This window comes from Austrofundulus limnaeus, unplaced genomic scaffold (assembly GCF_001266775.1).
Source record: "Austrofundulus limnaeus strain Quisiro unplaced genomic scaffold, Austrofundulus_limnaeus-1.0 Scaffold245, whole genome shotgun sequence".
NCBI classification, from domain to species: domain Eukaryota; kingdom Metazoa; phylum Chordata; class Actinopteri; order Cyprinodontiformes; family Rivulidae; genus Austrofundulus; species Austrofundulus limnaeus.
The window spans coordinates 829,031-843,523 of record NW_013952647.1 but is presented as its reverse complement, the minus strand read 5'-3'; the positions used below and the strand labels follow the sequence as shown (position 1 = coordinate 843,523).

The window sequence follows — 14,493 nt, the reverse complement described above, 5'->3', positions numbered from 1 at the left end:
GCTTCATTCTTGTTGGTTCTGTCTGACTTGGACCCAGTATAAGTGGTTCTGAAGCAGCCTCCCCTCCTCCCCTCTCCTCGGCTGACCTGCTGCTCACGTCTTTTTTTATTATTCCTTCGTCCGGAACCTTTTTGCTGCTCAACAAATAACTTTAAGCCTCAGTCAGAAAAATCTGGAGGGTTTTTATACTTTTGGCCCGAGAGGAGGACTAAACAAATGGTGGATTCATATGCCCCATTGACATCGAGAGTCAGAGAGGGCGGGTCTTTACAGGTAGTTTTTTTTCTTCCTAATCTTTATTCAGGTCAGCCAGCATTGACAACGCTCTGTGAGTGACGGAAACGTAACCGCGACATGGCGAGGGACGCATAAATTGCGCGACACAACAAATCGATAATGAAATTCGTTGCCAACGCCTTTAATAATCGATTTTTATCGATTTTTATCGATTTTTATCGATTTTATTGATTCGTTGTTGCAGCCCTATAGCCACTATTAAACCTCTACATTTTTGAATGACATCATTTATTTAGTTTCTCACTTGAAAGATTTTGATAAGTGTTCAAAGTACGAGCCCAAATTATACAAACAGGGAAGGATTCAAAGTTAGACTTCAGTATTAAATTGCACATACAGAGGTTACCAAAACTTCAGGCTGTGTGTCATGTTTTTGGAGTCCTCTAGACATGAAAAATTCAACTAGTTTGCCTTTTGAACAGTGGACAAGCTTATCCAGTGGTCTGATGTGATGTTGTGCAGTGTCTGATCAGGGCGTTAATACATTACAATAGTTTATTCAACTTCCGGAGGACAGATACAGCCACCTGAGCATCACAAATTAGCATTCATGGTTGTTTCGTAGAGAAAACAGTAACAAACCAAGCCAATGGTTCTATGAAGGTTTAATGTTAGCTAATGTAACATTCTTTCACATCAGAATGTTTTTTACAAGGGTCAGGGAGTGGTGACCAAAGATCAAGGAGTATTAAGTACTGGGAGGGTGATTGTCAAATGAGGACAGATGGTTTGATTACAGAACGCAGACAGGTGGCAATGTAGCTGAAACAAGAATCACCGAAGAAAACAGTGGACAAAAGCTAGAAAGTAACAAAAACGGGCTAAACTGAAAGCATAACTGAAATGTATTTAAAAATACAAAGAAAAACAGAGCAGAAAACAGATTTTCAGATAACAAGCCTGGTTAAAATAAAAAATAAAAAAACAGGACAGTTTGGCTAGCCATTAGCCTAGCCTGGCTAAAGACTTCTTTTTTCTTCATGCTCTATTTTCTATCACTGATATCAGGGCTGATAAGGTACAAACTGTTGATAATCACCTAAAAAATTACCAAAACAATCTTTTAATGTTGGCTTCAGGCCATTACTGACAATATTTATTGACGTTTAATGAATCCCAGCAGAAACTAATATCCACTTTTATCTTATTAGAGCGTAATTTTTCTTGCGCCCACAGGAGATTGCTGTTATTGAGCGCGCACGCTGAGGTACGAAGGTTCACGCTGGCCTGTTTGGAAACCAGTCTCGACCTGTATTGAACCCTCTCTGTGCATGGGAGGCTTCAATTCATTTTCACTATGGAAATTTCCCGCCGGTCTACTTTGTGAGCCTGTGTGTGAAAGCATTTATTTGTATTTGTTTGGATGAGAACAATAGAATAGTTATTATGTTATATCTGGCGCCGCCCACCACAGGCAGCTGCCTATATTCATAGCAATTTATAAATATGTATCTTTCATATCATATTGTTAAAATAATCTATATATTGATGTTAATATACACAAGATGTTATAATGAAACCTAATATTACTGAATACCTTGTTAATTCTATATATCTATAGAACAACCTTTTGTTTGATGGTTTAAACAGGCCAGGGCGACCTCGTTGTGCAGTGAGGACTTTCAGAGTGCAATACATGATCACATCCTTTAAACATCTTGGCTTTCCGGGGTTTCAGAGGTCACATTATTTGTTGCCATCTGTTTACATTACTCGTTATAGTGCTGATGAGCTGCGATCGAGTTACCAAGGCATTATGGTGCTTTTCTGATCATTAAACTTCATCAAGTTGGGAATTTATGGTTGAACAGTTTTACCTAGATGAATCAAATTTTAGAGGGACCATTTTACTGTTCAGAAACTGTTTCTACATATAGCAAGTCAGTTTTTAATCTTTAGAAACCTTTTAATGAAGACTGAGCATATAAAGGGTCAAATTACATGAACTTTTTTAACCTTGAGTGTTCTTGTAATGTGCCAAAATCACATATTACCTCCATATGCTAACAGTGTTGTACTGCAAGTTGTATTTTCTGTTCTATGCTAATATATGTTGCCAAATACGTTTATATTTAAGTCTGTATTTATATGCGTGCGTGTGTGTGTGAGCTTGTGGCTTTTTTACCATGATGCATGGGGTCCAGTATTTGTGAAGGTAATAATTCAGACCCATGAAACGGTCCACAGATCACAGAGGTTTCTGAATGTAAGCTTTATTCTGTTGGTTTTTCTTTACTCAAAAACACAACAGCTCTGTCATGTGATGCAGTTGATATGAACCAACTTTATTTGTGCACTTTGTACCATTTGTCCTAACAGGGTAATTTGTTGACTGATTTTATTGTACACTGAAATCAGAGCCATATTTATTCAGATGTTGATAATTGATGTAACATGCTAAAGGAGGCACGCAGTCTGTAATAAACTGTGTTGGTTTCTGCTTTTTGAGTGTTTTTTTTAATCACCTGACAAAAAAGCATGGCTGAACTTAATTGAATTCTCATAAAGTATTCATTAGAAGTTCAACTACAACAGACAAACCCAATAATTCCACTTGAAAAGTTAAGTCGGAATAACAGAAAACCTCCGAATCAACGTGCAGTTATTGATATATGGTGTATATATATTGTTAACATTTACATAATGCCAATAATGGCCTTCTTGCTTCTATTCAATCATATAAAAACAGAATAGATTTTGTATATATACTGTATATACTGTACATATAACTGCTGTGTTTCAGTTTGAGTGAAATATAGGGAATGGACTAAGCAAAGACTAGTTAAGATATCAAAATAAGTAAAAAAAAAAAGCTTTAAAATTCAGGTTAATTATGGATAGATCTGTTGAGTGGTGTTTATTGTGAGGATTGTGGTATATTTAAGATCAGCAAACTTCTGCCTGATGGATTAAGAGCCCAACAACCCAGGCCCCATTGATCAACATTCAGCATCAGTAAAAAAAAAAAAAGATTAAGATATGGTTTTGCTAAGATCTAAAGAGAAATCAATACAGGCTCTACCTGGGGAGCCGTGATCTGTTCAAAACTCCATGGGCAAAAAGCCAGAAGACCAAAATATTTAATACGGATAAATGGCCAAGAGGGTCAAGCTCAGGGATGAGCAAGTCCTCGAGGGCCATTAACTGTCATACATGTTTTACTTGTTCCTCTAATTCAACACATTTGATTTAGTAATTAAATTCCCTTCTCAAGTTTTGCCATGTGTGAGTGACTGGACCCTACACTCTTTTAACCCGTGTTAGAATTAATTTATGCCACTTTTGTAATTTTGATTCAAAATAATTGTATTATAATTTCTATTATCTCTCCCTGGGCTGCCACCTTATTGTGGTGGAGAGGTTTGAGTGTCCAAATAATCCTAGGAGGTATGTTGTCAGGGGCTTCATGCCCTTGGTAGGGTCACCCAAGGCAAACAGGTCCCAGGTGAGGAATCAAAGTGAGAAGGGGTTATCTGCGGAATCAAAGTGGGCGTGTCACAAGAGTGGGCATGTCAAAAGCATAAACATTGTGGGCTACGAGGCCTACATGACGGTATCCTCAGATCCTGCTTGATCTCTTTACAGCCAGTCCCTGACCCCAACACTACAGTTAACCAGGAGAAATGTGACCCAAGTAGGGTTCTCCAGAAAAAGTGGTGCCGTACAGTAATGCCCCTTTTGTTCTTGTCCAATGAGGAGGTGGCGTACGGTATCGCCCCTTTTTTGCTTGTGCAGTCAGGTGTGTCCCTTTAACAAAGTCCGTCAAATTAGGTGTGTCGCTTTAGAATCGCCTTTCCTTGTGATACGCCCTCTCGTCCGCACTCGTCCGCAGAGACCACTACTTGATCAAAGTGCAGCCCAAAGACCCCTATGATGAGTACCAAAAATGGATTCAGTGTTCCCTCGCCTGAACACGGGTCACCGGGGCCCCACTCTGGAGCTAGGCCTGGAGGTGGGGCACATTGGCGAGCAGCTGGTGGACGGACTTTTGCCCATGGAGCTCAGTTAGGCACAGCCCGAAGAGGCGACGTGGGTCCCCCTTCCCATGGGCTCACCACCTGTGGGAGGGGCCAAAGGGGTCGAGTGCAACGTGTGCTGGGCAGTGGTCGAAGGCGGGGTCCTTGGCGGTCTGATTTTCGGCTACAGAAGCTGGCTCTAGGGATGTGGAATGTCACCTCTCTGGTGGGGAAGGAGCCTGAGCTGGTGTGTGAGGTTGAGAGGTTCCGACTAGATGTAGTCGGACTCACCTCGACGCACCACATATGTATGAATGTGATTGGCACTGATTAGTCTCCATAGTTGATTGTACATGTTAGCTTTGCAGGAGATCTGGTAGAGTGCAATGTGAATGGGTAAATGAGGACACAGATTGTAGTGTGAAGCGCTTTGAGTATCCTGGTTGGGTAGAAAGGCGCTACACAAGTACAGTCCATTTACCATTTACCACTCTGGCTCTGAAACCAGTCTCCGCGAGAGGGGTTGGACACTCTTCCTCTCTGGAGTTGCCCATGCTGGGAGGCGCCGAGCAGAAGTGGGCATATTTATTGCCTCCAATCTCGGTGCCTGTACGTTGGGGTTCACCCCAGTGAACGAGAGGGTAACCTCCCTCCGCCTACGGGTGGGGGGATGGGTCCTGACTGTTGTTTTTGCCTATGCGCTCAGATTACCCACCCTTTTTGGGGTCCTTGGAGGGGGTGCTGGAGAGCACTCCTAACGAGGACACCCTCGTTTTGCTGGGAGACTTCACCGCTCATGTGGGTAATGACTGTGAGACTTGGAGGGGGTTGGTTGGGAGGATTCCCCCCCCCCCCCCGATCTGAACCTGAGTGGTGTTTTTGGTGTTTTGATATTACTTGTGTGCTTGTCATGGATTGTCCATAACAAAAACCATGTTCAAGCATAAGGGTTTCCATATGTGCACTTCGCACCAGAACACCCTAGACTGCAGTTCGATGATTGACTTTGTTGTTGTTTCAGCTGATCTGTGGCTACATGTCTTGGACACTCAGGTGAAGAGAGGGGCGGAGCTGTCAACTGACCGCTACCTGTTGGTGAGTTGGCTCCGTTTGTGGGGGAGGATGCCAGTTAGACCTGGCAGACCCAAACTTTTAGTGAGAGTCTGCTGGGAACGTCTGGCAGAGTCTCCCATCAGACGATGCTTCAACTCACACCTCTGGGAGAACTCTGAACACTTTCCCGGGGAGGTGGGGGGCATTGAGTCTGAGTGGGCCATGTTCTGTGCCTCTAATGTTGAGGCGGCTTACCTGAGCTGTGGCCGTAAGGTTGTCGGTGCCTGTTGTGGTGGCAACCCTTGAACCCACTGGTGGACACAAGCGGTGAGGGATGCTCTCAGGCTGAAGAAGGAGTCCTATCTGGTCTTTTTGGTCTGTGGGACTCCAGAAGCAGCTGATAGGTATCAGCAGTCCAAGCTGACTGTGGCTTGGGTGGTCCCTAAGGCAAAAACTCGGGCGTGGGAGGAGTTCAGAGAGGCCATGGAAAAAGACTTCTGTATGGCTTTGAGGCAGTTCTGGCCCCCCATCCGGTATCTCGGGGTGCGGGGGGAGCAGTTTGCCACCAAATCTGTTTATGATGGGGATGGTGTGCTGCTGACCTCAACTCGGGACGTTGTGGTTTGGTGGGTGGAATACTTTGAAGACCTCCTCAATCCCACCGAAACGTCTTCCCATGAGGAAGCAGAACCTGAGGACTCTGGGTCAGATTCTCCGATCTCTGGTGTCGAGGTATCTGAGGTGATTAAAAAGCTCCTCAGTGGCAAGGCTTCAGGGGTGGATGAGATTCACCTGGAGTTCCTTAAGGCTCTGGATGTTGTGGGGTTGCGTTGGTTGAAGCAACTCTGGAATATGACGTGGAAATCGGGGGCAATTCCCCTGGATTGGCAGACTGGGCTGGTGGTCCTCCTATTCAAAATGGGGGACCTCAGAGTGTGTTCCAACTATAGGGGGATCACACTTCTAAGCCTCCCTGATAAGGTCTATGCAGGGGTCCTGGAGAGGTGGGTCCATCAGATAGTCGACTCTCGGATTCAGGAAGAGCAGTGTGGTTTTTGTCCTGGCCATGGAACAGAGGACCAGCTCTCGATCCTCAGCAGGGTCCTGGAGGRTGCATGGGAGTTCGCCAAACCACTCTACATGTGTTTTGTGGAATTGGAGAAGGCATTTGACCACGTTCCTCGAGGTCTCCAGTGGGGGTACTCCAGGAGTATGGGGTACCAGGCCTGTTGATACGGGCTTTTAGGTCCCTGTACGACCGGTGCCAGAGCATGGTTCACATTGCCAGTAGTAAGTCAGACTCATTTCCGGTGAGAGTTGGGCTCCACCAAGGTTGCCCTTTGTCACCAATTCTTTTATGGAATTTCTAGGCACAGCCAGGGTCTTGAGGGGATCCTTTTTGGTGACCTTAGGATCTCTGCTTTTTGCAGATGATGTGGTCCTATTGGCTTCATCAGATCTTTATCTCCAGCTCTCTGGAGCAGTTCACAGCTGAGTGTGAAGCACCCGGGATGAGGATTAGTGCCTCCAAATCCGTGACCATGGTTTTGAGCCAGGAAATGGTAGAGTGCTTTCAACGGGTCGGGGAGGAGGTCCTGCCCCAAGTTGAGGAGTTTAAGTATCTCAGGGTCTTGTTCATGAATGAGGGAAGAATGGAGTGGCAGACCGACGGGTGGATTGGTGTTGCGTCTGCCGTGATGTGGGCGCTGTACCGGTCTGTCTTGGTTAAAGCGGGAGCTAAGCCAGAAGGTGAAGCTCTCGGTTTACTGGTCGGTCTACGTTCCTAACCTCATCTATGGTCACAAGCTTTGGATAGAGACCAAAAGAACGAGATTGCAGATACAAGCGGCCGAAATGAGTTTCCTTCGCAAGGTGACTGGGATCTCTCTTAGAGCTCGGATGAGAAGCTCAGTCATCTGCGAGGGACTCAAAGTAGAGCCGCTGCTCCTCCACGTCAAGAGGAACCAGTTGAGGTGGCTCAGGCATTTGGTTAGGATGCCTCCTGGATGCCTCTCTGGTGAGGTTTTCCAAGCATGTCCCACTGGGAGGAGACCCAGAGGAAGACCCAGGACACTCTGGAGGGACTATGTTTCTCGGCTGGCCTAGGAATGCCTTGGGATTCCTCCAGATGAGGTGGCCCAAGTGCCTTGGGAGAGGAAAGTCTGGGTTTCTCTGCTTAGGCTGCTGCCCCTGCGACCCGACCCTGGACAAGTGGAAGAAAACAGACAGACAGATAATATCTATTATGATTTTTTCCATGAATGATTTCATGTTTGAATTATTTTTATTTTTCACTTTAAACATTTTTAGAACATAAAACAATAAAATTACAATTTCACAACAGCAATGTCATAGTCTGTGTTTATTTTGCTTTGGTTTTCTTAGTTTCAGTGTTTCCCCTGAGGCATTCAGTGTTTTTTCATGTTCTCACCTGTTTGGTTCCTGATTGGCTACCACCTCCAAGTGGCTGCAGCTGATACTAATCTGGCTCATCACTGTTGGCTTCATAAGGAGGACCTGAAGATCAGTTCTTCGCTGATGCATCGTTTACCTTTGGTACGATTCTCAGCCCCTCTATGAGTTTTTTTCTTAGAGTTTTTCTAATCCTGTTGTTCTTTGTGCTCAGATGCCTTTTGATCTCTACTTGGACAATCTTCCTCGTAATCCTGAAGCCCCTGAAAGAGAGCCACTCATCTGTCCTCGTGCTGCGCTGCCTGTCTGCCTCTAACTGGATACAACACCACTTACCTCAGAGATTCTCTTCTCACCTGGAAACCTTGGACCTACTCCTCAGTGCTGTTCCTTCACCTCCCTCCTGTAAGAACAAAACATATTCCCCTGCAAAATCCTCTTCATTTATTTATCTGCTCCATTACTCACCAAGACCGTCTTCTCTTTCAGGACTGAACCCCAAAACCCCATCACCTGTAAATAAAAGCACTTACTTTTTAATTTCTGTCTCTGGGTCTGTTTGTCACTGCATTGCTCAAAACTTTGACTAAAACCTCGTACCTGATAGTATGCATCAGCCAAAACATATGTCAAAGAGCAGTGCCAGTGACGAACAGCACTTAAGATCCCTTGAAACTAGAATGACTTGCAATAATAGTTTGTTTCATAAATTATTTCAGATGCAGCAGTCTATGGGTTCCTTATTAGACCAAGTGTCTAATCGCCTTGCCTCTCTTGATACCAAAATCAGCAATGTAACTCCTTCCACAGTTTCTGCTCAACCGTCCGCTGCTCCCCTGAGTTCAACCATCGCCACTCCTGGTCGTGAGCCTGACCTGAGACCGTCAAAGTTCTTTGAAGGTAACCACGAACATTGTGGGGGGATTTCTGCTAAAATGCAGATTGGCTTTTTCTCGTTCTCCGTCTCTATTTCCCAATCACTCTGCCCGAATTACATACATAGTCTCAGCATTAAAGGGCAACACATTACAGTGGGCACTAGCATTTTTGGCTTCACATTCTATTTAAACTTTAACTTTTCAATTATATATTCAGGAGTTTCAAAAAGTTTTTAACCATCCCCTCCAGCAGGAGGAAGCAGCCAAATGCTTGTTGACACTGAGAAAAGGTCAGAGATCGGTTTCGGATCACTCGATTGACTTCTGCATTCTCACTGAGGGATCTGGATGGGGCAAGTTGGCGCTCAAGGGTACGTTTCTTAACTCCCTTTCTGATTCTGTTAAAGACCAACTGGCCTCCCGGGATGAACCCGGGAGTTTAGATGAGTTAATTTCTCTTGCTTTCGGAATCAGTAACAGATTGAGAGAACGACGAAGAGAAAGAGACTCCACTTTCCACAATCCTCTGCCTCTCCGTTTCCTCCCTGCTGTTAAGGTTCCTACCACTCATCACTCATCTCCTCCTGAACCTGAACCGGAACCAGAACCGATGCAAGTGGGTCAGACACATCTGAGAGACAGCGGCATATTGCAGCTAAAGTATGTATCTATTGTGGGAACAAAGTGCACTTTGTCGCTACCTGTCCGGCCCGGGGAAACAGACCAACCCGTCATTAAATCAGGGGACTTTGATGGGTTCTGATGGCTTCTCCCCTGTTTCTTTGTTATCATTGCCTGCCACCATCATTCACAAACAAATCAAACTCCCCATATCAGCTTTAGTGGATTCCGGAGCTGAACAGAACTTGATTTCAAGTGATCTGGTGGAACAACTTCAGCTTCCTACTGAACCCCTCAATTCTCCTCGCACGGTGGCTGGGATAACTGGACAAGTCATCTCCCATATCAACGCCCGCGTCTTGGACCTCCATGTAATCATCTCCAGTAATCACCATGAAGTCTGTGAGTTTTTTTATTTTTGAATCTACCTGTCCCCAATTAGTTTTTGGATTTCCATGGTTGACTAAACATAACCCTGTGTTCAACTAGCCAGAGAAGAGAATAGAAAGCTGGAGTAAATACTGTCTTCAAAACTGTTTACGCTCCACCATAACCTGCTCTATTAAAGAGAGAGATCAGATTGAGGAGGTGGACTTATCTAAAGTTCCTGAAGCCTATCATGACTTAGCCCCAAACAAAAGGCTTTGTCACTTACTCCTCATCGACCATGATTGTGCAGTCGACCTGCTACCTGGCGCATCTCTTCCCTCTAGTCGGTTATATAACCTGTCAGGGCCTGAGAAAGAATCTATGAAGGAGTATATTGAAGACTCTTTAGCCTCTGGTATTATCCACTTCTCCTTTGGGTGCAGGGTTCTTTTTTGTGGAGAAAAAAGACAAAAAACACTCAGACCTTGCATAGACTACCGTGGCCTGAACCTAATTACTGTCAAGAACAAATATCCTCTTCCGTTGAAAGATTTTGTCCGTGAACAGGTATACTCTGCAACCATTTTCTCTAAACTTGACCTTAGAAATGCTTATCATTTGGTGAGAATAAAGAAGGGGGATGAGTGGAAGACGGCTTTTAAAACACCATTAGGGCATTTTGAATACCTGGTAATGCCATTTGGACTCACCAATGCCCCTGCCGTCTTCCAGGCTCTCATCAATTATATTCTGAGATAATTTTTTAATGATTTTGTGTTCATCTATTTAGACGACATTTTGATCTACTCCTGAGATGAATCTGAACACGAGTCACATGTTCGAGCTATCCTACAATGGTTGTATGAAAATCAGCTATTTGTCAAAGCTGAAACGTGTGAATTTCATGTAACCTCTGTCTTTTTTCTGGGCTTCATTTTTGACAAAGGACATTTTCATACTGATCGTGACAAGGTAAAAGCTGTCACCAGTTGGCCCACTCCTTCTGATAACAACTTCAGCGATTTCTGGGCTTCGCCAACTTTTATTGGCATTTCATAAAGAACTACAGCAAGGTGGCAGCCCCCCTCACCCAATTGACCTCCACTCTCAAGACATTTAAATGGACTCCAGAGGAAGACACAGCTTTTGGTGAGTTAAAGGCTCTATTTTCTACTGCTCCCATCCTGTGCCACCCAGATCCTACCAACTAGTTTATTGTCGAGGTGGACACATCTGATCTTGGAGTGGGTGCAGTCCTTTCTCAAAGATGCAAAATTGACAATAAGATTCACCCGTGTGCATTTTTTTCTAAACGTCTTTCTCCAGCTGAACAGAACTATGATGTAGGAAACAGAGAACTGTTGGAAATTAAACTCGCTTTGGAAGAGTGGCATCACTGGTCGGAGGGAGCAGAGGTACCATTCATGATCTGGACAGATCACAAGAACCTTGCCTACCTGCAAAATGCCAAAAGACTTAACCCCAGGCAAGCCCGCTGGTCACTGTTTTTTGCCCGTTTTAATTTCACTATCTCTTATATCCCAGGTTCCAGAAATATAAAACCAGATGCCTTGTCCAGACAGTACTCATCCTCTGAGAACTCCAAGACCGAATCCAACATCCTCCCAGCTTCCTGTTTTGTGGGAGCTCTCACCTGGAGCATTGAGAAGGACATCTCCGAGGCTCTTAGGTCTGAACCTGATCCGGGCACAGGATCAGCTGGAAAGAGTTTTGTTCCCAAGGCTGCCATGAGTAAAGTCTTGGACTGGATCCACACCCATTGTTTTCTTGTCACCCTGGCATTTCTCGCATGCTCTCATTTTCCAAAAGACATTTCTGGTGGCCCATGATGAACTCAGACATCAAAGAGTATGTCACTGCCTGTCCCACCTGTGCCAGGAACAAAAGTCACCACCAACAGCCAACTGGACTCCTCCAACCTCTTCCTACACCTTGGCGGCCCTGGTCCCATATTGCTTTGGACTTCGTGACCGGTTTGCCCCCATCCGAAGGTAAAACTGTCATCTAACTATAACAGATCATTTCTCCAAAGCAGCCCATTTTGTCCCCCTGGAAAAACTCCCGACTGCTTTCGAAACCGCCCAGCTCCTGGTTAACAACATCTTCCGTCTGTATGGTATCCCATTGGACATCGTCTCAGATCAAGGACCCCAGTTCATATCCCGAGTCTGGAAGGCTTTTTGCAATGCCCTCGGTGCTAAGGTTAGTCTCACCTCTGGCTATCATCCGCAGTCCAACGGCCAGTTAGAAAGATGTAACCAGGAGCTGGAGGCAGCCCTCAGGTGCATAACCAATAGCAACCCATCCACCTGGTGCAAACACTTACCCTGGGTAGAATATGCTCATAACTGCCATACTTCCTCTGCCACCGGTCTTTCTCCTTTTGAGGCTTCTCTTGGTTATAATCCACCTATGTTTCCCAGCCAGGAGTCCGAAATCCTAGTCCCATCTGTTCAACTTCATCTACGCCACTGTCGCCGTATCTGGAGACAAACCAAGGATGCATTCCTCCGCACTGCTCAACAAAATAAGAAGTTTGCTGATAGGCATCACATCCCATCCCCTACATACCAAGTAGGGTAAAAGGTATGGATATCCACCCACGACATCATCATAAAGGATGCCCCAAGAAAGCTTGCACCCCGTTTCATTGGGCCATTTCCCATAGAACGTGTAATCAATCTTTCTGTCATTCGACTCAGTTTACCCTCTGCTCTGAAAATCCATCCTACTTTTCATGTTTCACAAATTAAACCTGTTTCTGAAAGTCCTCTGTGCCCTCCTATTGTCGCCCCTCCAACTGCCCGGCTCATTGATAACCACCCTACATACACAGTGAGGCGCATTCTGGATGTTCGGCGCCGTGGGCATGGTTTTCAATATTTGGTGGACTGGGAAGGTTACAGACCAGAGGAACGCTCATGGATCCCCATGTCCTTTATCTCGGATGCCTCCCTCATCTCCACCTTCTACAAGGACCACCCAGAGAAGCGCCCTAAATCGCCTGGATACGATGTTTGAGGAGGGGGTACTGAGGCATTCAGTGTTTTTTCATGTTCTCACCTGTTTGGTTCCTGATTGGCTACCACCTCCAAGTGGCTGCAGCGGCCACTAATCTGGCTCATCACTGTTGGCTTCATAAGGAGGACCTGAAGATCAGTTCTTCGGTGATGCATCGTTTACCTTTGGTATGATTCTCAGCCCCTCTAGGAGTTTTTTCTTAGAGTTTTTCTAATCCTGTTGTTATTTGTGCTCAGATGCCTTTTGATCTCTACCTGGACGATCTTCCTCGTAATCCTGAAGCCCCTGAAAGAGAGCCACTCATCTGTCCTCGTGCTGCGCTGCCTGTTTGCCTCTAACTGGATATAACACCACTTATCTCAGATTCTCTTCTCACCTGGAAACCTTGGACCTACTCCTCAGTGCTGAGCCTTCACCTTCCTCCTCTAAGAACAAAACATATTCCCCTGCAAAATCCTCTTCATTTATTTATCTGCTCCATTACTCACCAAGACCCTCTTCTCTTCCAGGACTGAACCCCAAAACCCCATCACCTGTAAATAAAAGCACTTACTTTTTTATTTCTGTCTCTGGGTCTGTTTGTCACTGCATTGCTCAAAACTTTGACTAAAACCTCGTACCTGATATCCCCTTGCACACCTGATTGCCCTTGTGTATCTCCCAGGTGTTTCTAATTTGTCCTCATTAGTTTGCCTTTATATTTGGTGTCTTGTCCTCATTCTGTGTCCGTTCATTGTGCTGTTTACCCAGCCAGTTGAGTGTTCTCTGTGTTCCTGTTCCTCTGAAAGTTTTTTAGTTGCCCTGCCAGCCTTTTTGTTTAATTAATAAATCTTTTGTTAAACTTTGGATTTTTGCCTGCGCCCTGCGTTTTTCCTGCCTGCACCTCATAGAATGAACGGAACACAAAACACCCAGACTGCAGGCAATATTTCTTTTTCTGGACTGCCCCCCTCCACCTTCCACTGGGGGTTGGTGGAGTCTTCCACCTTTGGCTTTGGGTTTTCTGGGGTCCAGCCGTTCACCTTCAGCTCGGGGTCTTTGGCGAGGGTCCGTGCTGAAAGCTTTGACGCCAACCCCCCCACCCCTCTTGTTCCTGAGTCGGTGGTCTCGGTGATTCCACAGTCGGTGGTTCCCCAGTTGGTGTTCCCGGTTGTGGTTCCTGAGTCAGTGGTCCTGGAGGTTCCTGAGTCTGTGGTCTCGGTGGTTACACAGTTGGTGGTTCCACGGTTGGTGGTCCCGGTGGTTCCACAGTCGGTGGTTCCACAGTTGGTGGTCTCGACAGTCCCAGAGTTGGAGATCTCTGTGGTCCCAGAGTTGGATGTTTCGGTGGTTCCTGAGTCGGAGGTCTCGGCGGTCCTGGTGGTTCCAGAGTCGACCGCCATCGCCTTCTCATCGCCTGGGTCGTCACCCATCACCTCCTCATCGCCTGGGTTGTCGCCCGTCACCTCCTCATCACCTGGGTCGTCACCCTTCGCCTCCTCATCGCCTGGGTCGTCACCCGTTGCCTCCTCATTGCCTCTGTCGCCTGCGTTCGCCGTCACTGACGTTCTTTCTCTGGCAACCTCCGCCGGCTCCCGTCTCCTCCCTGGGCTCCTCGTCTGCTCCCGCCTCCTCCCTGGGCTCCTCGTCTGCTCCTGTCTCCTCCCTGGGCTCCTCGTCTGCTCCCGCCTCCTCCCTGGGCTCCTCGTCTGCGCCCGTCTCCTCCCTTGGCTCAGCGTCTGCTCCTGTCTCCTCCCTTGGCTCAATGTCTGCTCTTGCCTCCTCCTGGGGCCTAACATCTGTTCCTGCGGGGCTTCGTTGTGGATGGTTTCCTGTCCACCCCCCAGAACTCTTGCTCCATGTGGGATGGTCTCCTGGCCATCCCC

General features: G+C 46.1%; 1 protein-coding gene across 1 annotated transcript; it reads right to left on the bottom strand.

Annotated features, from left to right (window-relative positions):
• Nucleotides 1-12,234: 12,234 nt before the first annotated feature.
• Nucleotides 12,235-14,261, bottom strand: LOC106525876 (protein rtoA-like). Its single transcript, XM_014020248.1, has one exon. The coding sequence runs from the start codon at nucleotides 14,038-14,040 to the stop codon at nucleotides 13,513-13,515; it is 528 nt and encodes a 175-aa protein (XP_013875702.1). The 5' UTR covers nucleotides 14,041-14,261; the 3' UTR covers nucleotides 12,235-13,512.
• Between the last annotated feature and the right edge of the window lie 232 nt (nucleotides 14,262-14,493).